Here is a 25,222-nt window from a genome sequence, read left to right on the forward strand (position 1 = left end):
AGTGAGAGGCCCGCATACCGCAAAAAAAAAAAAAAAAAAAAGATACCACCCTGCCCACCACCCCATTGAGGAGCTTCCAGGTCTCCTGTCTCATCACTGTGTTAAATTCTCCACAGAACATGATCATTTTGTGTGGTTTTATGTTTGTTTACACGTTTGGTTGTTTGCCTGTCTCCCTTGAGAAAAGAAGCCCCTTGAGAACGTGTGCTTCCTCCTATAGCCTTGGTTCCTGTAGAGCAGCGCCTGAAGCACAGTAGCATTTGCTTACTGAACTTTTTTTTTTTTGAATTATTGTGTAAGTGACTGTTTTTCAGGTTATGAAGATATTTTACATAGATCTACCTGATTGCAGAGTTAAAATGTTAGTGTGAGTGCATAAATAGGAGATTTGCATTTAATAGCAACCTTCAACAGCATTGCTTTGTGATGTTAATAATTTTTGGTTAAAATGGGGAAGCAATATATTTAAAACTGTCTTAACTCAGGAAGCTGACACCTTCTAGATGTAGAGAAGGGGGTGGACTCTTTTCCTCAAACTAAGTGACCCAAGGCTTTTAGAGTAGCTTAGGTCTTGGGTATTTGTGGGATTTCTCTTTCGATTCTAAATATCTGGCTGTCTGCTGCGTATCTCAGAGCTAGCAGCACTTTCCTTCCTGTTCCTCCTTCTTTCTACTTTGCTGTATTCTGAGAAACCAGATTATCAAGTTCATTTGCACACGTGTAAAGTTAGAACACAGTTAGGTGTTCCTTAGAATCACCCCTAGTAAGGCAAATGGACCTTCTGACATTTTTTAAAATAAATAAATGTATTTATTTATTTACTTATTTTTGGCTGCGTTGGGTCTGTGTTGCTGCGCGTGGGCTTTCTCTAGTTGTGGCTAGCGGGGGCTACTCTTCTTTGCAGTGCGGTGGCTTCTCTTGTTGCAGAGCACAGGCTCTAGGTGCGTGGGCTTCAGTAGTTGTGGCACGCGGGCTCAGTAGTTGTGGCTCGTGGGCTCCAGAGCGCAGGCTCAGTAGTTGTGGCTCACGGGCTTAGTTGCTCCATGGCATGTGGGATCTTCCTGGACCAGGGCTCAAACCCATGTCCCCCGCATTGGCAGGCGGATTCTTAACCACTGCACCACCAGGGAAGTCCCTGACATTTTGATTCTTTTAGATTGTTCTTAATAATATAATATACGTCTGTATGGATTTATGTTTAATTTGCTTTCACATAGGTTCAGGTAAGGTGTAGGATAGGTTTGTTCATTTCACAAATTATTGAACTTCAGAGTACTGGGAACTCAGTGAGGATGTAACAGTGAAAAAGGGAGCCAGGATCCTTGCCCTCATGGAGTTAATAAACAGGTAAAATAAGTAAGTTACAGATTATGGTGAGGGCTATGAAAGCAACTTCTCAGCGGGAAGCTGAGATAAAAAAATTTGAGAGCCGCCTGCTTCTGGTAGACTCATCAGAGCAATCCTCACCAAGGAGGTGACACACCAGCAAAGCTTTTTGCTAATCAACTTCATTGTAGTATAATTTACATTCAGTAAAATTCACACATTTTACATGTATAGGTCCATGACTTTTGGCAAATGTAACCACCTCCATTCTCTTAGTCAAGATATAGAACATTTCCTTGTCCCCAGAAAATTTCCTCACTACCCCTCTGCAGTTAGCCTTCCTGCCCCACTCCCAGCTCTAGACAACCACTGATGTGATTCATTTCATTATTGGTTTTGCCTGTTTTGGAATTTCATATAAATGCACTCGTATGTATTCTTTAGTGTCTGACTTCTTTCATTCGTTATAATTATTTTGAAACTCATCCAGTTATAGTGTGTATCAGTTCTTTTTTTTATTGCTGAGTTAACATTTAATTGTAAGAATACACCCCACTTTATTTATCCTTTCACCTAGTGAGTTACTACAGCTTTTTTATGCTTACTATTTATGTGGTTTATTTTTTCCCATCCTTATGTCTTTATGTTCAAAATGCTTTTAGATGGCATACGGTTGGGTTTTGCTTCATTATCCAACCTGGCAATCTCTTCCTCTTAATTGGGTGGTTTAGTCCTTTCATATTTAATGTAATTATTGGTATGGTTGGGTTTATGTCTACCTTCTGGCTATTTGTTTTCCATTCGTACCTTCTGGTTTTTGTTCTTTCCTTGGTCCTTTTCTGCATTTTTTTCCCCCTGCACCTTGGGGCCTGCGGGATCTTAGTCCCCCAACCAGGGACTGAACCCAGGCCCTCAGCAGTGAAAGCACAGAGTCCCAACCACTGGACTGCCAGGGAATTATCTCTTTTGGGTTAATTGAATATTTTTTAGCGTTCCATTTTTATTTCCTCTATTGGTTTCTTAGCTAAGCTGCTTTAATGGTTTTATACTATTTTAATGCAGATATGTGGACAGCTCAAGGCATTTACTAGGACTCTTTAACTTGGTGGGATGCAGCTTGAGCCGAGACCTTTTTGTCTTGATGGGGATATAGTGGCAGCTCTGTGACTTCTGACTACTTGTTTAGTTTTATTTTCTTTCTCCTCCTGACCTTCTGGGAATCTCAAATACGTACTTAGGAAACCTGTTTTCCAGTAAAATGGGCTGTTGCTTTGTTATTCATCTTTATTAACCTTCGGATCATGACATATATCTGGAGAAATCTACATTATTATTTAATTATTACTTTTGCCTGAGTGCCCTGGATAACTACAGGCCAACTCCAGCCAATAAACTTAACGTGAGTTGATTGTAAGCATTTCCCATGCCTATTAGTGGTGCCACATGCGCTCCCTCCCCTTATTTCTGAGTGACTCACTGGTGGCTCTGAAACCCTGGAGATCAGTGGCTTTTGTGGAGAGCAAGGCTGCAGAGAGATAAGGATGGAGTCTTTTGGGTGGGGGAGGAAAGGATCTGGATTATTCAGAGTCACCGTTCTCAACTCTTCCTGGTGGTCTAGTGGATAGGATTTGGCGCTCTCTCAAAGACACCCTTCTCTTCTGCTCTCCACTGCCCTCCCACCCCATACCTGGGCAGACATTGTTAAGAATCGTTTTTGTGGACTTCCCTGGTGGCGCAGTGGTTAAGAATCCGCCTGCCAGTGCAGGGGACACGGGTTCAAGCCCTGGTCCGGGAAGATCCCACATGCCGTGGAGCAACTAAGCCCATGTGCCACAACTACTGAGCCCGCGTGCCACAACTACTGAAACCCGTGAGCCTAGAGCCTGTGCTCCGCAACAAGAGGAGCCACCGCAATGAGAAGCCCGTCCATCCCAAAGAAGAGTAGCTCCCGCTCACCACCACTAGAGAAAGCCCGCGCACAGCAACGAAGACCCAACGCAGCCAAAAATAAATAAAATAAATTTTTAAAAAATCATTTTTGTGGGCTTCCCTGGTGGCACAGTGGTTGAGAGTCCGCCTGCCGATGCAGGGGACACAGGTTCGTGCCCTGGTCCGGGAAGATCCCACATGCTGCGGAGCGGCTGGGCCCGTGGGCTGCTGAGCCTGCGCGTCCGGAGCCTGTGCTGCGCAACGGGAGAGGCCACAACAGTGAGAGGCCCGTGTACCGCAAAAAAAAAAAAAAAAAATAGTTTTTGTTATTTATTTATTTATGTTTTTAAATTTTGGGCTGCGTTGGGTCTTCGTTGCTGTGTGCGGGCTTTCTCTGGTGACAGCAAGCAGGGGCTACTCTTCGTTGTGGTGCGCGGGCTTCTCATTGCTGTGGCTTTTCTTGTTGCGGAGCACAGGCTCTGGGCGCGCAGGCTCAGTAGTGTGGCTCGTGGGCTCTAGAGTGCAGGCTCAGTAGTTGTGGTGCATGGGCTTAGTCGCTCCGAGGCATGGTATCTTCTCGGTCCAGGGATCAAATGTGTGTCCCCTGCATTGGCAGGCGGATTCTTAACCACTGCACCACCGGGGAAGTCCAAGAATCGTTTTAACGTGTTATTCATATCTTGCATTCTCTCAGCCAAATGTTGCCTTAACTTAGCACAAAATATTGCTTTTATACTCCAGGACAGTGTTTTGGGAACTCCATTTTCTTTTTCAAAAGAAGACTTTTCTTTTAAGCTTCATTCTTCTTCCACACAGAGCTGTTGTTAGAAGAAGATAAACTAAACAATCTTGTTTGTGTTTGCTCTTTTTTTAGTCGAGCAAAAGATGTGATAATTCCAGCAAAGCCACCTGTCAGCTTTTTCTCCTCGAGGTCTCCGGTACTTGACCTCTTCCAGGGGCAGCTGGACTACGCAGAGCACATTCGCCAGGATTCGGAGGTGGTGCTCCTGTTCTTCTACGCTCCGTGGTGTGGACAGTCCATCGCCGCCAGGGCAGAAATTGAACAAGTAGCGAGTCAGCTTTCAGACCAGGTAATGCTGACATTCAGCCTGAGAATCAAATGACCTTCAGTTCCTGTGCAGGGCTGGTTATCCCCATAGAGACACGTTACCCAGATGGCTGATTTTGCCAGTGTGACGGCCAGGAGCCTTACTTCGTAAACTGTAAAGCCTTCTATAAAGAAATAGAATTTCTGACTGTGATGGTCATAGTTGGTCAGAGGCAGGAGAGGGAGGAGATTCTGCAGTTCCTTGTGATGCAGGCCAGTGCTTATCTCAGGGTGCCATGCTGTTTGGCTTTGGTGGGAAGACTGAAAATCCTCATTGAATATACATTTGATATTTGCTGATTAGTTATTTTATGTAAGAGAAATTTATGTATCATGAGTACAGTCTAACTAGGCAGACCTTTTAAATCCCGGGACCAGAACTATGTTCAACAAATATTTAATGAATGCCACCTTTGTGTTAGGTAAGAGGGATATATAGGCAATTGATATATATGCCTTCGGTCTGGCAGTGGTTTTTAATCCAGTGGATCCCCGTTGTCCTTATGTATGTATTTTATGATGTCCCTTTTTCTGTCCTCAAAAGGAATTCATAGATGATAAAACTTCCCTATACATATAATTTCAAAATAGCCAATCTAATGTGCTAATTGTAACACAAAGATGGGGGAAAAAGAAAAATGGTGTATAATTAAATCACATGTTGTTTCAGTATGTAAGTGCTGTACCTTTATGTAGAACCACTGTGAATGGGGCAGTTACAAATGCAGGCCCATAAAAGTAGGATGTGTTCACAACTTAGGTGCCATGAGGGCATTGCTCTCAGTGATTTGATTTTTCTAAATGGTGAACAGCTCTTGGTAAAGTTCTGAACCAAACAAAGTACTTTCTGCCTTCAATTAAACAGAAGTTGTCTTCCAAGAAATTCAGTGAACACAAAAGCCACGCTTTGGATTCACATATAAAATGGAGTTAGGTTCTGAGCTTGAATAATAACAAACAGGTTTCCCTCAATATTAGTATTTGGCAGGACATTTAAAACTGCTTTGGGTGATGTGGATGACTATTCCCTGTGCAGAGCAGTTTTGAACATTGCAGGATATGTACCACAGCCTCTGCCCGCTGCATGCCCTATAGCTCCTCCAGTCATTGCAACCAGCAGAAAAGCATCCCGCAGATTTCTAAGAGGCTGCTGCTGACACCCACTGATCTGGGGTAACTTGTGGTGCAGCTGAGTTCCAGAAGTTCATTTGGAACTCTCAGTTGGTTTTTCTTAGAAACAATGTTATAAATGGTGGCTAGGCTTCCTGCCCAGCCTGCCAAAGCCTTTTTAACTGTTTTATATCCCTGAATGTGTACCAAGTACTATTTAAATAGAACTCTTCATTCCCTATAACATTGATTCTGAGGAGGTTGTGATTTTGTGTTCCAGCTTTGGACCCATGGAATTGATCTATTCCTTGTCTTCCCTTTACCCCCCTCTCTCACCCCCCTTAAAAATGGCTGATAGTAACCAAGCCAGCACTTGCAGGGAGGAAAGGACTCTAAGGGAGCACCGGGAGGCAAGCTTAAAGGAAATCACCACTTTGTCAGTCATTCCCCAAGTTTTCTGAATTTAGAGAACTTGGGGAAAAGGGGAGAATCTGTTGTATTTTAGGGTAAGTGTCAATTACTTGTTATCTTACTGTCAGCCTAGGGAATATGTCCTTCAGAGTGACTATAGGGATGGTGTGCTGGTGTGCAGGCCCATGCTGTTCCTCAGGACAGCCCTGCAAGCTGATGCTGGTAGCCTGGTTCCTCTGAAACAGGACCTCAGGTTTAGAGGGCAGAGTGGTTTGTTAAAGGTCATGGGACAAGTGGTAGAGGTTACAGTGCTGTCCACAACTGATGGGCTCTGCATTTTTCCAAAAAATTTCTTCAACTTCTTCTAAATTGAGAGCTTATTGTTCTATGTTCTCAGTAGGGAAAAGGACTGGGTTCATTTTTAGAAACAGGCAAAAATTTTTTGCGCCACATTTCTTAATAAAATTAGCATACATGGTAGACTGTGCCCTATTTTTGAGGTGTCAACCTTAATAAAGATATTGTTGCTCTTCTTTCTAATAGATAGACTATAATAGGAGCTCTTGAGAGTTTCCACTAAGTTTTGAGCAATGTTGCTATCTAAATATAAGGCATCTGAAAGTGACTTTTCATTTGTAGTCTTATATGTTTTCAATATTTTATTATAAAAAATTTTAAATATATAGCAAAGGTGACATATACCTGCCACTTAAATTCTATCACCATTTTATTACACTTGTTTTATCATGTGTTTATTTATCTTACCATCCCTCTAATCAGTGGTTCTCAACTAGAGGCAGTTTTGTCTCTCAGAGGACCTTTGGGACTGTGGAGAGGTCTTTGGTTGTCACTACTGGAGGGGGATGCTACTGGTATCTAATGGGTAGAAGCCAGGGATCCTATACCATGCTGCATCCAGTGTGTGGAAGAGCCTCCCCTCACCCCACCCCCAACAAAAACAAACATAACATCAACAAAAAAACCTGTAACAATTCAAGCCCAAAATGTCAGTAGTAGCAAAGGTGAGACACTCTGCTACAATCTACCTGTTAATCCATCTTATTTTGGGTACATTTCAAAGTAAATTGTGGACATTGGGATACTCCTCCTTAAATACTTTAGCATTTACCTATAAATACATACTTAATCCATATTTTGCTATCTAATGGTACATTTTAGGGCATAGCTCTAGTCATCTATTATCTTTATTCATTTTTAATATAGTTATTAAAAATGGTCCTTTGAAATTTGTGATATTTCATCTGTAGGTAAGATTTTTTTTCCTTCTCAGATGCTCAGTTTGACTAACAAAAGACACATCCTACTACTGAGTTTTAGTGTAACCATGCTTAGAAAAAGTTTGTTGGTGGGGCTTCCCTGGTGGCGCAGTGGTTAAGAATCTGCCTGCTAATGCAGGGGACATGGGTTCGAGCTCTGGTCTGGGAGGATCCCACATGCCGCGGAGCAGCTAGGCCCGTGAGCCACAACTACTGAGCCTGTGCGTCTGGAGCCTGTGCTCTGCAAGAAGAGAGGCCGCGATAGTGAGAGGCCCGCGCACCGCGATGAAGAGTGGCCCCCACTTGCTGCAACTAGAGAAAGCCCTCGTACAGAAACGAAGACCCAACACAGCAAAAATAAATAAATAAATTATATATTAAAAAAAAAAAAAAAGTTTGTTGGTGTCATTCACTTCAGAATTTGAAGCAAATCATTCTCCTCTTGGGCCAGACTCCAAAATATTCAGAGTCCTAGCTGGACACTGTGGACAGGTGTCTTTCTTTGCCCTTGTCGTGGTAAATGATGACCTTCTTTGAACACTCAAAACAATTTTTTTAATACTTTCTGTTTCAGAGAGGAATTGTTCCATTTCTATAATTTTATCTTTTAAATCTTGGCAATTTTTCAGTTGCTGTTTATAGTTATTTGAAACCTTCTTTGGCTTGCAGGTGTTGTTTGTCGCAGTTAACTGTTGGTGGAATCAGGGGAAATGCAGAAAACAGAAACACTTCTTTTATTTTCCTGTAATATATCTGTATCATCGGAGGTAAGAACTTTCAAGTAGAGTTTCTAATTCCAATTAAGTTTATCAGTTTCAAAGTGAATTTTGTTATATTCACTGTAGAAAATTGAGAAAATACAGATAAGCAAAAATAAGTAAATAAAAGTATCTGTGATTTTATTAGCCATTCATAATCACTGTGTGTTTTGATTTATATCCTCCTGTGAGTATACATATCCACCCCCCCTTTTTTTAATTAAAAAATGGGATCATGTAGTAATATTATCTCTTCAACTGCTTTTTCTTTATTTTGTGAACACTTTTTCATGTCATTACATATTTGATAGCATTGTTTTTATTATACCAGTTACTCCATTGTGTGGCTGAACATTTCAAATGTTTGAAAAGTATTTTATGGTATAAAAATATACAGACGTCCTTATCCCATTACCTGGCAGCATAGCATAGTTAAGAGTGTATCTAACATCTTTTCAAATTGGGAAGAAAAAGACTACAAGTCCGCAATCCTATAATCTATCATTCTGAAATCCAGAGAGCTTTTAAAACCTGAAAGACTTCCATGAACTTTGTCCCCGAATGCATTCATCTGGCCTGAAGTACCAAGAGGCCACCTATAGTCTTTATACCACATCAGGTGCCACTGTACTCATTTTGCTGCAAAAATACTGGTGTTTCATTTTGGAGAACTGCCCAGACCTTGCTGTGGGTGTTATGTCTAAAATCTGACTTGAAGGATTTTGGAGACAGGAGATGGGATTCTGGACTCTGTGTAGTATAATTGGCTTGAAGTTTGTTACTGCTTGTAATTGGCTTGAAGTTTGTTACTGCTTGTAATTGGCTTGAAGTTTGTTACTGTAAAATGGTTTAAGAAGAGTTCACCAGTAAGAGCTTTACTTTGTTAGGCTTTATCTCCTCCCTCTAAAATTCCTGGGCCTTAATCAATTGGGATTTATTACAGACATCAACAGACCATCATTTGTGGATTATCTGTCATCTTTCAGCTCACTCCCATGTCTCTAACATAAACTTTGTTTGGAACAGAGTGTTGTTTCTCAGGAGCTATTAAATAGTACTTGGGCAAAAACACGCTTTCCTACCCTATCTCCACCCTCAAATTTTCCTCTGGGTATAAGAACAGTTTCTCAGAATGACTTTCTGATGTTTACTTTTTTTTGTTTTCCTTAAAGGTAAGTATAAGGTGTTAATACTTGAAGGATCTCAAAGTCAGTGCTGTGTAATGGGCGATAAGCTTCCCCTGGAGAGATCCCTGCATTTCTTTTTTTCGAAATAGGAAATAGGGCACAGATGGCTAGCAGGGAGTGTAGGTCGTGCAACTGTATGTAACCAGGCCAGCTGCCCAGAGGTAGAGTTAACTTGATGTGACATTAAAATAACAAAGAGTTCCCTTGAATTGAGTACAAATGTCATTTTGGGATACGTGGGTGTGTAACATTGTCTTATACTATTTGTTTTCTTAGTTTTATAGAAAGATTGGAAGGACATGAAAGGAACTTTAGAAATACTTAGTCCAACCGTCTCATTTTACACATGAGGAATTTGAGGCTGGTACTTGCCTTGAAGTGCTTGCCCCTCATCTTTGCCCGTTAAACTTTTACTTGTTTAAGTCAGTTCAGACCCATTAATACCCGTTTCAACATCTACCATTCCCGATGTTCCAAAAATAGAAGAAAGTGCTAAGGCACAGAGATACCCAAAAGGTAGCCTTTTCATAGTCTATTTAAGAATCTTCAAGTCCTCTGTTTTATACATACACATATGAATGAATGTGTTCCTTCAACTAAACTCTCCTGTGAGCATTTGGTAGTCTTGAGGTTCTTTTAACTAATGGTGGTTGCAAATATGGCCCTTGAGTCTCATCACTGGACAGACCACTGCTGTTTGTGTGTGTTCTTGCTGCTACTGTTTGTGTAATGGCTTAACTAGTAGTAGCTGCTTACAGAATTAACAGGCTTTTCTGTTTTGTGAAAGTAGATTCCATTTTTTGGCTTGTATTGATGCCAGTTACAAAGGCAGTTTACAAAAGGCTCTGAAGCAGGGAGTAGTTTTCTCAAAACACTCTGTGCAAAGTTCAGCTGCCCTAGGTCAGCTTGTCCTAAGGCAATGGCTATAGTGTGTTGGCAAAACGTGTCCTACATCCTGCATCCTGGGATCGTCTCATTATGAGTCACTGGGACCCTTGTAATACGGTACCGGGGAACCTCAGCAGAGTCTGTTTGCTTGAGTAACGAGGTTTCCAGATCACTTGCCTCCTTTTTGCTCAACAAAACGAGTTATCAGATAATTTTTTTGATTTCTTTCTTTAAATTAAAAATTGGTGGTGGTTGATGGGGTTGGTGGTGGTAGTAATTTTAAAACTTGAATTAGTTAACAAATGAGTTGTAGTAAGTCTTGAATTGACAGAATTGTTCACCCAGTCTCTCAGCTGTGCATGTAAAATGCTATTTTTACTTTTTTCATGCTAATATTCCTCTGTCTGGTATCATATTCTGCAGTGCACACTGAAGAATTGTGTTTATCTCATCACATTATATGTGTGTTAATTTCTGTAACCATATATTATAGTTATGTGATCACCATTTATACATTTCTTTACTGTGCTCTATTGTTGCTATTAATGGTAAGCTTAATGTCAGTTTCTATTTAGAGAGAAGAATGGTTATGGAATTGGTGAATTTCACCATACTCCCTCACCCCCACCACATACCATCCAATTATATTTGAGCAATGTCTCTTTTGTGCAAGATTGAAGAAAGCCATGTGAGGATTTGGATTAGCTTAGGATAATGAATGTTGGAAGCATTGCTTAGCAATACTAAATCAAATTCCTGTGCATTCCCAAGCACAACTGGAGGGGAGAATAAGGAAGATCGTTTGTATAAGTCCCTGATTTCATACCTTCATATAATTTTTTGTTGTTGTAATAAAGCTTTAAATAGGTTTAAGTTTCATTTAGTGATCCTTTGTGTAAGTGCATCTAAGAATATTTAATAACTACTTTTTAGTAGGCCAAGGACCAACTGCTCAACTTGTTCCTTATTTTGGAGTGACTTGGAAAGTCTGCCCCTACGTCCCCCCCACCCCCAATTGAATTGTGTAGTTAAGATCCTGGAATCCTTTGGCATTTGGTCAGTTTCCAGGGTCGCCTGTCTGTTTTGTTTTGTTTTTTAAAGAAATATTGTGAGAATTAATTTTTTTCAGAGACTAGAATGAATGTTCTTTGCTCTGAAATTCAGTTTGCAGAATTACGCTCATATAAAAAAGTAACGGCCACTTGTACCCCCCCTTACATAAAATGCTTGTTCTTAATTGGCCCTCCAGTTACCTCCTGAAACAAGGGAGGCTACTTACATATGAAACAGTTGGGATCCTAAAGCAAGACTTTTTCATTTTGTGATGTTGATGATTTCAGGTATATATTACAGGTTTAATGCATGGTGTATTATTTTTAATTTTTATTTTTTTGGCACTAGTTTTGGACCAATCGAATACAAAGGCCCCATGAGTGCTGTTTACATTGAGAAGTTTGTCCGCCGTGTGATGAAACCACTTCTCTACATCCCATCTCAATCAGAATTACTAGATTTTCTCTCAAACTATGAGGTACCTATCTTTCCTATCTTCTCCCATTCCCCCAGGCTTCACTGAGTTGCATTGGATTGTTTATATTAGAAGAGTCTTTATACCTCCTGATTTGTAGCAATTAAAAGATCACATTAGAGATAAGCCCCAATTAAATGCTTTTTGAGATACTTGATTATAGGGATAGTTTGGCCAAGTGAGTTTTTAGAGAGTAAAATACTTGCAAAACCTTGTCCATTTTTTATTCAGGAATTTTTAACAAACTTTCAGTTTGTCTCACAATTAAGTTAGAGTATGTAAAAATTAACTTATAATTTATATGCAGCTACAGATTTCTAAAAATTTTATCTGTTGCTTACAGCATTTTACTCAGATCTCTGGTTTTTCTTGTCAGTTGTAGTTTAGCTTTAAAACAAAACAAAACTAGGAATATGTTCCTTTCTGTTTTATTAAGTGCATAACAATTTCAAGGTTCATTAACAGAAAGTTTCCTAACATGGCTTCTCTACTGCTTTCCCATTGCCAGTCAACCCCTGATGGATTATTTTGGTAGGATCCTCAGTGCATGTTCAGGACAGCTTATTGAGAGGCCAGTATAAAGCTTAAAACAATCTCAGTAAATTATAAAAATAGTTCCACAAAATAATTCATTGGATCAAGTGTAAAATCATACTGGGGCACAAGTAAAAATGATACTTAGCTACAACAAAGTCAAGACCATAAGTACCTGACAGAGATAAAAACCATATGAATCCACACCTCAGTAATTCAGAATTTAGGAATTGTCACTCGGTTGAAGTTTACCTTTTGCACTATGTATATTTTATGTAGGTAGGATGTGAATTTCTTTCCCTAGAACATCATTTACAGCTTTTTTCAGTTATGTTAGGAACACTTTGTGTTAACTATTAGCAGATTCTCTAAGCAGCAGTGTTACTATCTAGTTATTCTGCTTGTAGTTCTCAGATGTGCATTAGGGTGAATGCTTCCTGACTCTTATGTGGATAAAGGGTGGGTTTCCGTGCCCCTCATGGGCTTGCTCCCGTTTTGCCTGGGAGGCTCTTGGGCAGGAGCTATAGTAGGAGGCAGGGCGCCTGGGCCTAGTCCCTTTGGCAGCACTAACTGGGTCTGTGACTTGGGGCAGGTCACTCATCTGTCAGGCGTCAGGGCCTGGGAACAGGGTTTTCTTGAGATTCCTTTTAACTTTTAGGTGCAATGATTGCGTGATGTGGGTTTTCACATAGATTTGCACCAGATGACAAGCAGTCACTGGAGGTGGTCCAGCAAAATGGTGAAGAATCAGGACTTGGACAGACTTGAATCCAAACTCATCTCCACCTTATTAGCTGTGTGGCCTCCGGCTAGTATTATACTTAACCTCTTATGCCTACATTTCCTCATCTGTAAAACAGGGATGAGATTTTAAAAAAGAAGGAAATGCCTGCTAGAATGTAGTCCTAATAAATGAAAATTTATCAGTGAAAATGACATTGTGGAAAAATCCTGGATATTTAGCACTACCGAGAGAGCTCAAAATGTGCACAACACCTGCCGGAATTCCCAGCTTACATTGATATAAACACCTTTTGTTTGTTTTGTAATTAGATGATAAAAAATGACCTTTAAGGGCCAAGAGTTCTTCCTTCAGCTTAGCTTCTGTTGGGACTTTTATAGAACACCATGCCCAGATTGGTACCCTCTGTTTTCTTCTTTAAATTTTCAGTCAGTGTCTCCTAAAAAATAAAGAAATGGGAGAAGAGCTGTGGAACATCAAATAGCATACAGCATGTACTTACCCTACACCAAAAGAGTGTGGAAAAAATTGAGATTGTTTAGCCTTAAAAGAGCACAGAGAGGTGGCTTTATTATTATATCCAGCTCTATCAGAGATTTGTATCCAGAGAGTTCTGAGCCAGTTCTTAGCAGAGGTCATGTGATAAGACGGACTCAGCTAGCACTCTGGACGCTTGGGTTTTAGCCCTGACAGAAATCTGTGATTTCTGCATTTTATGCAGATTTCTCATCTCTGAAATAAGGGAGTTGGCTCAGATAATCCCTCCTGACTGCTGGCTTTGGTGAAGTTTAGAGGCTGGAAAGAGGCAGACAGAAGAAGGTTCATCATTTGTGGTTGGGAAAGTATTTTTGACACAATGCCTTTGAGCATCTGTGTCAGAGATCTTTCTACTCCTTTTTTATTTATTGCCTCTAAGATGTTTGTAGTGCCTTTGTAGTTGGATCTGCAGGGGAGACAAGTGCATGGTTATGACTGAGCAGCCAGGATGATTCCTGACCTTGAGCCTCTGCATTCTTTGCACCTGCTTTCCAGCAGCACTTTCAGAGATTATGCTCCAAGTCTGACATTGAGTCCACACGACATTACTCAAGGTTGTTTTTTGGCAGCCCACTTAATTAGAAGATGTACAGCAATGATGAGACTGCCTTTAAGATGAGACCCAAGAGAGTGCTGCCAAGCTGGGACGCTGTATAGCTTCTGTCAGCCTTTCAAGTGCCTCCCGAAAGCTGTAGATGGCTTTTATCGTGTTAGAATCATCTTTGCTGGGCTTCTTTTCACGGAGATGAAATAGTTGGGTTGACAAGAGGCAGTATTTGATTAATTGTGAAAGAACTCGGGAGTCAAGCCCAGCATGGTTTCAAATGTGAAGCCATTTATCTTGTGAAACATACCAAATACTGCCTAGGAAGAAGTGATGTCAATTTCATTTACTCTCTGTAAGATAACATAAAGACAAAATTCAAGATCCAGAAATGAAACTACTGTCATGGTTTTTGATAGTTGAATAAATAGGAAAGGTAAAGGAATTTTGGGAGGCCCCACTCTGGAGCATAATATACTTCTAGACATTCCTCTAAGTTAAGGTTTCTCAGCCTCAGCATTATTGACATTTGGAATCAGATAATTCTGTGTTGTCGGGGGCTGTCCTGTGCTTTGCAGGATGTTTAGCAGCATCCTTGGCCTCCACCTACTAGTTACCAGTAGCACCCCACTCTTACTTGTGACAACCAAAAATATCCAGGCGTTGTCAGATGTCCCTTAGGGGGGCAAAATCACCTCAGTTGAGAGCCACTGCTCTCAATTATTGTTTCCCCAAATAAGGCCTTAAGGATGCCCTACAGGTCCTAGCATAAACACGTTTTTTCATGTAGCACACAGAATGCCACAATCTAATTGTTGCAAGTTTATCTGCCTATAACAGTTATCAGTAGAAAGAAGATGAAAATTAAGCAGTGCCTTAACTAGAAAATTCTGGAGTGTTACCTGTGGGGAGCTAGAGCCAGGAGTGAGTTATGTTGTCATCAATAGATGTCCCTGATACTCAACTTTCTACTCAAATTGTTTGTCTGTACCATAATCCGCCCCCCTAAAAAGTATGCATCCTAAACGTGTTAAGGGTATTGATGATTTAAAGAAGTCTTACTATGAAAGATACTTGTTTTGATCAAGAGCCTTGTCTCCTAATTTATATTTTTTATATAGAGTTCAATATCAAATGTGTTAAATTTAGGTATACCAAAATTGGGCTGAAATAATTATTTAATGTTTCTGTGGCACTTCTAAGGTTTGTTAGGATGGCTTTGTTTTTTGCTTCTATCTCTAGATGTGTTTGTGACGTCTTATAGGAGTGCATTTGATAATTTCCCCCTCATTTTAAAAAAACACATTGATTATTCATAAGTTTGTCTCTAATCCAGATATTTGTGAACAGTTTGGATCATCATAAGATTGTGTAGTTAGGGATTATTACTTGGGAAGTGATGATACCCTGAAATTAACAACTTCCTATATTGACATAAACTTTTATTATACGTATACTGAACTCTATTCACATATGCTTCTATTGCTATTATAAAGAGGAATGCTCTAATTCTAGCTTGGTTTAAATTTTTATAAGTCCTACAGATGAATCCTTTTAAAAGCCTGTTTCAGATGATTTAATAATGAATTACCTAGAAGAGTAGAAGTTTTTAACCAATGGAAAATATTTTATTTGACTTAGATATCTCAAACTTACCCAAATCAGATTGCGCATCATTCTCCATATTTTTATGTTTATAAAATATGACACTGAGGGGCTTCCCTGGTGGCGCAGTGGTTGAGAGTCCGCCTGCCGATGCAGGGGACATGGGTTCGTGCCCTGGTCCGGGAGGATCCCACATGCCGCGGAGCGGCTGGGCCTGTGAGCCATGGCCGCTGAGCCTGCACGTCCGGACCCTGTGCTCCGCAACGGGAGAGGCCACAACAGTGAGAGGCCCGCGTACCACAAAAATAAATAAATAAATAAAATAAAATAAAATAAAATAAAATATGACACTGAAACCAGATGCAATTTTTTTTTTTAAATTTATTTGGCTGCATCGGGTCTTAGTTGCGGCACGTGGGATCTTCCTTGCAGCATGCGGGATCTTTCATTGCGGCGCACGGGCTCTTTGTTGTGGTGCACAGGTTTCTCTCTAGTTGTGGCGCGGGGGCTCTAGAGTGAGCGGGCTCAGTAGTTCTGGTGCACAGGCTCTCTAGTTGTGGCACACAGACTTAGTTGCCCCTCAGCAGGTGGGATCTTAGTTCCCCCAGATGTAATTTTTAGGAAAACAATTTTGCCTTTAATTTATTGAACATTGTAGAAAGACATTAAAAGAGTGACTGTTACAAATACTTGATTCTGTAGATTCCAAAATACTTTAGACATTATTAGCAAACAAAAAATGAGTAGACTATGCATTGGTAAGTGCCCTTCAGTTTTCAAGTGCCTTTACTTCTAATCTTCCCAACAGCCATGTGAGATAGATGGAAATTGTAGATCCTTTCAACAGATTAAGAAGATAAGGTACAGACTGGGTGTGATGTACCCTAAGTGGAGACTGGACTGTAGCCTACCTAGGTCTTCTGGCTCCCAGAATTCTTCCTTGTATACAAAGGAATGCTTAAGGTCTCTGACTTGAAACTTCACTATGTATCTAGAGGTTAAAACTTTGAATATTTAATTATTTAATGTCATTTTTGAATCTTCCTTTTTCATGAAAGAAAAATTTTGAAAGTCAGCTTCTTAATTTGACTGTAACTTTTTTTTTTTTTCGGTACGTGGGCCTCTCACTGTTGTGGCCTCTCCCGTTGCGGAGCACAGGCTTCGGACGCACAGGCTCAGCGGCCATGGCTCATGGGCCCAGCCGCTCCGCGGCATGTGGGATCTTCCCAGACCGGGGCATGAACCCGTGTCCCCTGCATCGGCAGGCGGACTCTCAGCCACTGCGCCACCAGGGAAGCTCTTGATTGTAACTTTTTTCCTTCATCTTTAGGAATGGTTCTAAGAATAATTAGCGATAAAGGATGGGCCATGGCTATTGACTTACTGTTAAAGCAGTAGAGTTTTACAATTCCCTGTTATTAATTGGGTCATTAGCATTTATTCTGCAGAACTGGGAGTGTTCTATGTATGATAATCACAGTATTGAGGCTGGGTAAAGTCCAGAATTTTCTTCCCAGATATGCACTAAAATCATACCTGCCTTATAAATAATGAATGTAGCTAAAACTAAGTGGACTTTCTGGTGGACACCACAGAGGGAGATCAGGAACTTTAAATCATCCTGTTGCAAACCATGTTAAGAAATTCTGCTTTCTTCATTTACTCCAGTTGTAGAATTCCTCTTCCTTGAAAGTTCTTCATGCATATTTAAGATACAGACAGGACAATTTAATTTATTACTTGTGGACAACATAGGCAGACATAACCCAGTGTCATTTTTTTTTTTTTTTTTTTTTTTTTTTTTTTTTTTTTTTCTGAGTAGAAAATTTCATCATTTTATTTTATTTTATTTTATTTTATTTTTTTTTTTTTAATTTTTTTTTTATTTTACAAATTTAATCAGTTATACATATACATATGTTCCCATATCCCCTCCCTTTTGCGTCTCCCTCCCACCCTCCCTATCCCACCCCTCCAGGCGGTCACAAAGAACCGAGCTGATCTCCCTGTGCTATGCGGCTGCTTCCCACTAGCTATCTACCTTACATTTGGTAGTGTATATATGTCCATGCCGCTCTTTCACTTTGTCACAGCTTACCCTTCCCCCTCCCCATATCCTCAAGTCCATGCTCTAGTAGGTCTGTGTCTTTATTCCTGTCTTACCCCTATGTTCTTGATGACATTTTTTTCTTAAATTCCATATATATGTGTCAGCATACAGTATTTGTCTTTCTCTTTCTGACTTACTTCACTCTGTATGACAGACTCTAGGTCCATCCACCTCATTACAAATAGCTCAATTTCATTTCTTTTTATGGCTGAGTAATATTCCATTGTATATATGTGCCACATCTTCTTTATCCATTCATCCGATGATGGACACTTAGGTTGTTTCCATCTCCGGGCTATTGTAAATAGGGCTGCTATGAACATTTTGGTACATGTCTCTTTTTGAATTATGGTTTTCTCAGGATATATGCCCAGTAGTGGGATTGCTGGGTCATATGGTAGTTCTATTTGTAGTTTTTTAAGGAACCTCCATACTGTTCTCCATAGTGGCTGTACCAATTCACATTCCCACCAGCAGTGCAAGAGTGTTCCCTTTTTTCCACACCCTCTCCAGCATTTATTGTTTCTAGATTTTTTGATGATGGCCATTCTGACTGGTGTGAGATGATATCTCATTGTAGTTTTGATTTGCATTTCTCTAATGAGTAAAGATGTTGAGCATCCTTTCATGTGTTTGTTGGCTGTCTGTATATCTTCTGTGGAGAAATGTCTATTTAGGTCTTCTGCCCATTTTTGGATTGGGTTGTTTGTTTTTTTGCTATTGAGCTGCATGAGCTGCTTATAAATTTTGGAGATTAATCCTTTGTCAGTTGCTTCATTTGCAAATGTTTTCTCCCATTCTGAAGGTTGTCTTTTGGTCTTGTTTATGGTTTCCTTTGCTGTGCAAAAGCTTTGAAGTTTCATTAGGTCCCATGTGTTTATTTTTGTCTTTATTTCCATTTCTCTAGGAGGTGGGTCAAAAAGGATCTTGCTGTGATTTATGTCATAGAGTGTTCTGCCTATGTTTTCCTCTAGGAGTTTGATAGTGTCTGGCCTTACATTTAGGTCTTTAATCCATTTTGAGCTAATTTTTGTGTATGGTGTTAGAGAGTGATCTAATCTCATACTTTTACATGTCCCTGTCCAGTTTTCCCAGCACCACTTATTGAAGAGACTGTCCTTTCTCCACTGTACATTCCTGCCTCCTTTATCAAAGATAAGGTGACCATATGTCCGTGGGTTTATCTCTGGGCTTTCTATCCTGTTCCATTGATCTATCTTTCTGTTTTTGTGCCAGTACCATACTGTCTTGATTACTGTAGCTTTGTAGTATAGTCTGAAGTCAGGGAGCCTGATTCCTCCAGCTCCGTTTTTCATTCTCAAGATTGCTTTGGCTATTCGGGGTCTTTTGTGTTTCCATACAAATTGTGAAATTTTTTGTTCTAGTTCTGTGAAAAATGCCATTGGTAGTTTGATAGGTATTGCATTGAATCTGTAGATTGCTTTGGGTAGTAGAGTCATTTTCACAATGTTGATTCTTCCAATCCAAGAACATGGTACATCTCTCCATCTATTTGTATCATCTTTAATTTCTTTCATCAGTGTCTTATAATTTTCTGCATACAGGTCTTTTGTCTCCTTAGGTAGGTTTATTCCTAGATATTTTATTCTTTTTGTTGCAATGGTAAATGGGAGTGTTTCCTTGATTTCACTTTCAGATTTTTCATCATTAGTATATAGGAATGCCAGAGATTTCTGTGCATTAATTTTGTATCCTGCAACTTTACCAAATTCATTGATTAGCTCTAGTAGTTTTCTGGTAGCATCTTTAGGATTCTCTATGTATAGTATCATGTCATCTGCAAACAGTGACAGCTTTACTTCTTCTTTTCCCATTTGGATTCCTTTTATTTCCTTTTCTTCTCTGATTGCTGTGGCTAAAACTTCCAAAACTATGTTGAATAAGAGTGGTGAGAGTGGGCAACCTTGTCTTGTTCCTGATCTTAGTGGAAATGGTTTCAGTTTTTCACCATTGAGGACGATGCTGGCTGTGGGTTTGTCATATATGGCCTTTATTATGTTGAGGAAAGTTCCCTCTATGCCTACTTTCTGCAGGGTTTTTATCATAAATGGGTGTTGAATTTTGTCAAAAGCTTTCTCTGCATCTATTGAGATGATCATATGGTTTTTCTCCTTCAACTTGTTAATATGGTGTATCACATTGATTGATTTGCGTATATTGAAGAATCCTTGCATTCCTGGAATAAACCCCACTTGATCATGGTGTATGATCCTTTTAATGTGCTGTTGGATTCTGTTTGCTAGTATTTTGTTGAGGATTTTTGCATCTATGTTCATCAGTGATATTGGCCTGTAGTTTTCTTTCTTTGTGACATCCTTGTCTGGTTTTGGTATCAAGGTGATGGTGGCCTCGTAGAATGAGTTTGGGAGTGTTCCTCCCTCTGCTATATTTTGGAAGAGTTTGAGAAGGATAGGTGTTAGCTCTTCTCTAAATGCTTGATAGAATTCCCCTGTGAAGCCATCTGGTCCTGGGCTTTTGTTTGTTGGAAGATTTTTAATCACAGTTTCAATTTCAGTGCTTGTGATTGGTCTGTTCATATTTTCTATTTCTTCCTGATTCAGTCTTGGCAGGTTGTGCATTTCTAAGAATTTGTCCATTTCTTCCAGGTTGTCCATTTTATTGGCATAGAGTTGCTTATAGTAATCTCTCATGATCTTTTGTATTTCTGCAGTGTCAGTTGTTACTTCTCCTTTTTCATTTCTAATTCTATTGATTTGAGTCTTCTCCCTTTTTTTCTTGATGAGTCTGGCTAATGGTTTATCAATTTTGTTTATCTTCTCAAAGAACCAGCTTTTAGTTTTATTGATCTTTGCTATCGTTTCCTTCATTTCTTTTTCATTTATTTCTGATCTGATTTTTATGATTTCTTTCCTTCTGCTAACTTTGGGATGTTTTTGTTCTTCTTTCTCTAATTGCTTTAGGTGCAAGGTTAGGTTGTTTATTCGAGATATTTCCTGTTTCTTAAGGTGGGATTGTATTGCCATAAACTTCCCTCTTAGAACTGCTTTTGCTGCATCCCATAGGTTTTGGGTCGTCGTGTCTCCATTGTCATTTGTTTCTAGGTATTTTTTAATTTCCTCTTTGATTTCTTCAGTGATCACTTCGTTATTAAGTAGTGTATTGTTTAGCCTCCATGTGTTTGTATGTTTTACAGCTCTTTTCCTGTAATTGATATCTAGTCTCATAGCATTGTGGTCGGAAAAGATACTTGATACAATTTCAATTTTCTTAAATTTACCAAGGCTTGATTTGTGACCCAAGATATGATCTATCCTGGAGAATGTTCCATGAGCACTTGAGAAAAATGTGTATTCTGTTTTTTTTGGATGGAATGTCCTATAAATATCAATTAAGTCCATCTTGTTTAATGTATCATTTAAAGCTTGTGTTTCCTTATTTATTTTCATTTTGGATGACCTGTCCATTGGTGAAAGTGGGGTGTTAAAGTCCCCTACTATGATTGTGTTACTGTCGATTTCTCCTTTTATGGCTGTTAATATTTCCCTTATGTATTGAGGTGCTCCTATGTTTGGTGCATAAATATTTACAATTGTTATATCTTCTTCTTGGATTGATCCCTTGATCATTATGTAGTGTCCTTCTTTGTCTCTTCTAGTAGTCTTTATTTTAAAGTCTATTTTGTCTGATATGAGAATTGCTACTCCAGCTTTCTTTTGGTTTCCATTTGCATGGAATATCTTTTTCCATCCCCTTACTTTCAGTCTGTATGTATCTCTAGGTCTGAAGTGGGTCTCTTGTAGACAGCATATATATGGGTCTTGTTTTTGTATCCATTCAGCCAGTCTGTGTCTTTTGGTGGGAGCATTTAGTCCATTTACATTTAAGGTAATTATTGATATGTATGTTCCTATTCCCATTTTCTTAATTGTTTTGGGTTCGTTATTGTAGTTCTTTTCCTTCTGTTATGTTTCTTGCCTAGAGAAGTTCCTTTAGCATTTGTTGTAAAGCTGGTTTGGTGGTGCTGAACTCTCTCAGCTTTTGCTTGTCTGTAAAGGTTTTAATTTCTCCATCAAATCTGAATGAGATCCTTGCTGGGTAGAGTAATCTTGGTTGCAGGTTTTTCTCCTTCATCACTTTAATTATGTCCTGCCACTCCCTTCTGGCTTGTAGAGTTTCTGCTGAGAGATCAGCTGTTATCCTGATGGGGATTCCCTTGTGTGTTATTTGTTGTTTTTGCCTTGCTGCTTTTAATATGATTTCTTTGTGTTTAATTTTTGACAGTTTGATTAATATGTGTCTTGGTGTATTTCTCCTTGGATTTATTCTGTATGGGACTCTCTGTGCCTCCTGGACTTGATTAACTATTTCCTTTCCCATATTAGGGAAGTTTTCAACTATAATCTCTTCAAATATTTTCTCAGTCCCTTTCTTTTTCTCTTCTTCTTCTGGAACCCCTATAATTCGAATGTTGGTGCGTTTAATGTTGTCCCAGAGGTCTCTGAGACTGTCCTCTGTTCTTTTCATTCTTTTTTCTTTATTTTGCTGTGCAGCAGTTATTTCCACTATTTTATCTTCCACCTCACTTATCCGTTCTTCTGCCTCAGTTATTCTGCTATTGATCCCATCTAGAGTATTTTTTATTTCATTTATTGTGTTTTTAATCGATGCTTGATTCGTCTTTAGTTCTTCTAGGTCCTTGTTAACTGTTTCTTGCATTTTGTCTATTCTATTTCCAAGATTTTGGATCATCTTTACCATCATTATTCTGAATTCTTTTTCAGATAGACTGCCTATTACCTCTTCATTTGTTAGGTCTGGTGGGTTTTTATCTTGCTCCTTCTCCTGCTGTGTGTTTTTCTGTCTTCTCATTTTGCTTATGTTACTGTGTTTGGGGTCTCCTCTTTGCAGGCTGCAGGTTCGTAGTTCCCGTTGTTTTTGGTGTCTGTCCCCAGTGGCTAAGGTTGGTTTAGTGGGTTGTGTAGGCTTCTTGGTGGAGGGGACTACTGCCTGTGTTCTGGTGGATGAGGCTGGATCTTGTCTTTCTGGTGGGCAGGTCCACGTCTGGTGGTGTGTTTTGGGGTGTTTGCGGACTTTTTATGATTTGAGGCAGCCTCTCTGCTAATGGGTGGTGTTGTGTTCCTGTCTTGCTAGTTGTTTGGCATAGGGTGTCCAGCACTGTAGCTTGCTGGTCGTTGAGTGAAGCTGGGTGCTGGTGTTGAGATGGAGATCTCTGGAAGATTTTCGCCGTTTGATATTATGTGGAGCTGGGAGGTCTCTTGTGGACCAGTGTCCTGAAGTTGGCTCTCCCACCTCAGAGGCACAGCACTGACTCCTGGCTCCTCAATTTGGGATGATTTGTTGTCTATTCATGTATTCCACAGATGCAGGGTACATGAAGTTGATTGTGGAGCTTTAATCCGCTGCTTCTGAGGCTGCTGGGAGAGGTTTCCCTTTCTCTTCTTTGTTCTCACAGCTCCTGGGTCTCAGCTTTGGATTTGGCCCCGCCTCTGCGTGTAGGTCGCCGGAGGGCGTCTGTTCTTCGCTCAGACAGGACAGGGTTAAAGGAGCAGCCTCTTCGGGGACTCTGGCTCACTCAGGCCGGGCGGGAGGGAGGGGCACGGAGTGCGGGGCGAGCCTGCAGCGGCAGAGGTCGGCGTGACGTTGCACCAGCCCGAGGCGCGCCGTGCGTTCTCCCAGGGAAGCCGCCCCTGGATCCCGGGACCCCGGCAGTGGCAGGCTGCACAGTCTCCCGGAAGGGCGGTGTGGACAGTGACCTGCGCTCGCACACAGGCTTCTTGGCGGCGGCAGCAGCAGCCCCAGCGTCCCACTCCCGTCTCTGGGCTCCGCGCTTTCAGCCGCGACTCGCGCCCGTCTCTGGAGCTCCTTTACGCGGCGCTCTTAATCCCCTCTCCTCGCGCACCAGGAAACCAAGAGGGAAGAAAAAGTCTCCTGCCTCTTCGGCAGCTCCAGAGTTTTCCCGGACTCCCTCCCGGCTAGCTGTGGCACATTAGCCCCCTTCAGGCTGAGTTCTCGCCGCCAGTCCCAGTCCTCTCCCTGCGCTCTGACCGAAGCCCGAGCCTCAGCTCCAGCGCCGCCCGCCCTGGCGGGGGAGCAGACAAGCCTCTCGGGCTGGTGAGTGCCGCTCGGCACCGCTCCTCTGTGCGGGAATCTCTCTGCTTTGCCCTACCCAGGTATGTGGGGAGTTTCTTGCCTTTTGGGAGGTCTGGGGTCTTCTGCCAGCGTTCAGTAGTTGTTCTGTAGGAGTTGTTGCATGTGTAGCTGTATTTCTGGTGTATCTGTGGGGAGGAAGGTGATCTCCGCGTCTTACTCTTCCGCCATCTTACCCGGAAGTCCCCCCAGTGTCATTTTTATTTTGGATAGACATTAAGTTGATTGGAAAGGGAATAGGACCAAATATGGTAATGTCACTTTCACAGTCACAGTTTTAGGGCTCATTTGTTGGTATTTTTTAGACACATTTTTCTTAAGTATCAGTAGCTTCTACATCAATAATACTTTCTTTTTTATATTTTAAAGAATGTGACAGAATTATCTGATTTGTACCTTATAATCTACCCACCAAATGCCAACAGTATTATTTAGAACTCATATATCTGTAGCCAAAATATTTTTGAAATCTTTTCATGAATTTCTATGATTTATCTATTTAAGAGCAGTGATTTAGCACACATCCATTCATCTGTTCTTAGCAGCTTTGGTAAACCAAGTTGTTTTAAGTGAGGTAGGAGAAGACTTGGGAATTGTTTGGAGGGAGAAGCAGGGCATTGGGTAAATTGCCAGGTGACAGAAACCTGAGCACTTTGGAGAAAAACCTAGTAGACTGCCTGGTACCTGCTGTTATCCTGGTGTTTGTTAGTAAAAGTGTTTGTACCCTGAATGTTGCACACATAACTTGATACTGTTTCTGTTAACTCATAGTTCTATACGACTGTGAATTAAGTAGCTTTAAATTTTCTAAGTGTGAGTTAACGTTAATGCAGAAATATTTCAATTGCCATTGAGGAAAAAAACACACCGAGGTAACTATTCTCTTGGCCACTAGAGGGCATGTACACCGTCTTTTGAAATTTATGCCATACCGCAAATGGTGCTCACTTAGGAAAATAAATATTTTATGCCGATGAGGATGTGCTGGCCTCCTATAAATAGCCTATTTCCAGCCTCCTCATTATAGGAGGTACTGAATATACTGTACATCATTAAATGGAGTTGAAACACACAAACTGGGTCAAGTTATAATCTAGTACTCATGTTTTGTTCTTCACTAAATTGTAAACTCGGTGAGGAGGAGCTTAGTCTTATTTATCTTTTTATCCCCATTCAGTCTTTAACAAATGTTTATTTTGTGCCTGCTTTGTGCCAGGCACTGTCTGAGCTGCAAATGTAGTGATGAACAAGTGAGAGCTTGTGTTTCATGGAGTTAAAATATGGAGATAGGGGACTTTCCTGGCAGTCCAGCGGTTAAGACTCCGCACTTCCAATGCAGGGGGCACAGGCTTGATCCCGGTCGGGGAACTAAGATCCCACGTGCTGCGCAGTGCGCCAAAAAAAAAAAAAAAAATGTGGAGATAGACAACAAACAGGAAAATAAATAAACAAGATGTAGGGGGATGAGTAGTATCCCC

At 40.5% G+C, this 25,222-nt stretch overlaps 1 protein-coding gene across 3 annotated transcripts in view; it reads left to right on the plus strand.

Moving 5' to 3' along the window:
* Positions 1-25,222, plus strand: part of TXNDC11 (thioredoxin domain containing 11) — a 73,238-nt gene that overhangs the window by 3,857 nt on the left and 44,159 nt on the right. For 2 of the 3 annotated variants that reach the window (XM_060078018.1, XM_060078016.1), the window contains 3 exons: positions 4,130-4,346; positions 7,831-7,928; positions 11,396-11,525. In XM_060078018.1, coding sequence (XP_059934001.1) covers positions 4,130-4,346; positions 7,831-7,928; positions 11,396-11,525 — 445 coding nt within the window. Of the gene's footprint in view, positions 1-4,129; positions 4,347-7,830; positions 7,929-11,395; positions 11,526-25,222 lie in introns of those variants that run through there. The other variant, XM_060078017.1, reaches the window with a different exon arrangement.

The sequence above is a fragment of the Mesoplodon densirostris genome, chromosome 16 (assembly GCF_025265405.1).
Source record: "Mesoplodon densirostris isolate mMesDen1 chromosome 16, mMesDen1 primary haplotype, whole genome shotgun sequence".
Taxonomy (NCBI): domain Eukaryota; kingdom Metazoa; phylum Chordata; class Mammalia; order Artiodactyla; family Ziphiidae; genus Mesoplodon; species Mesoplodon densirostris.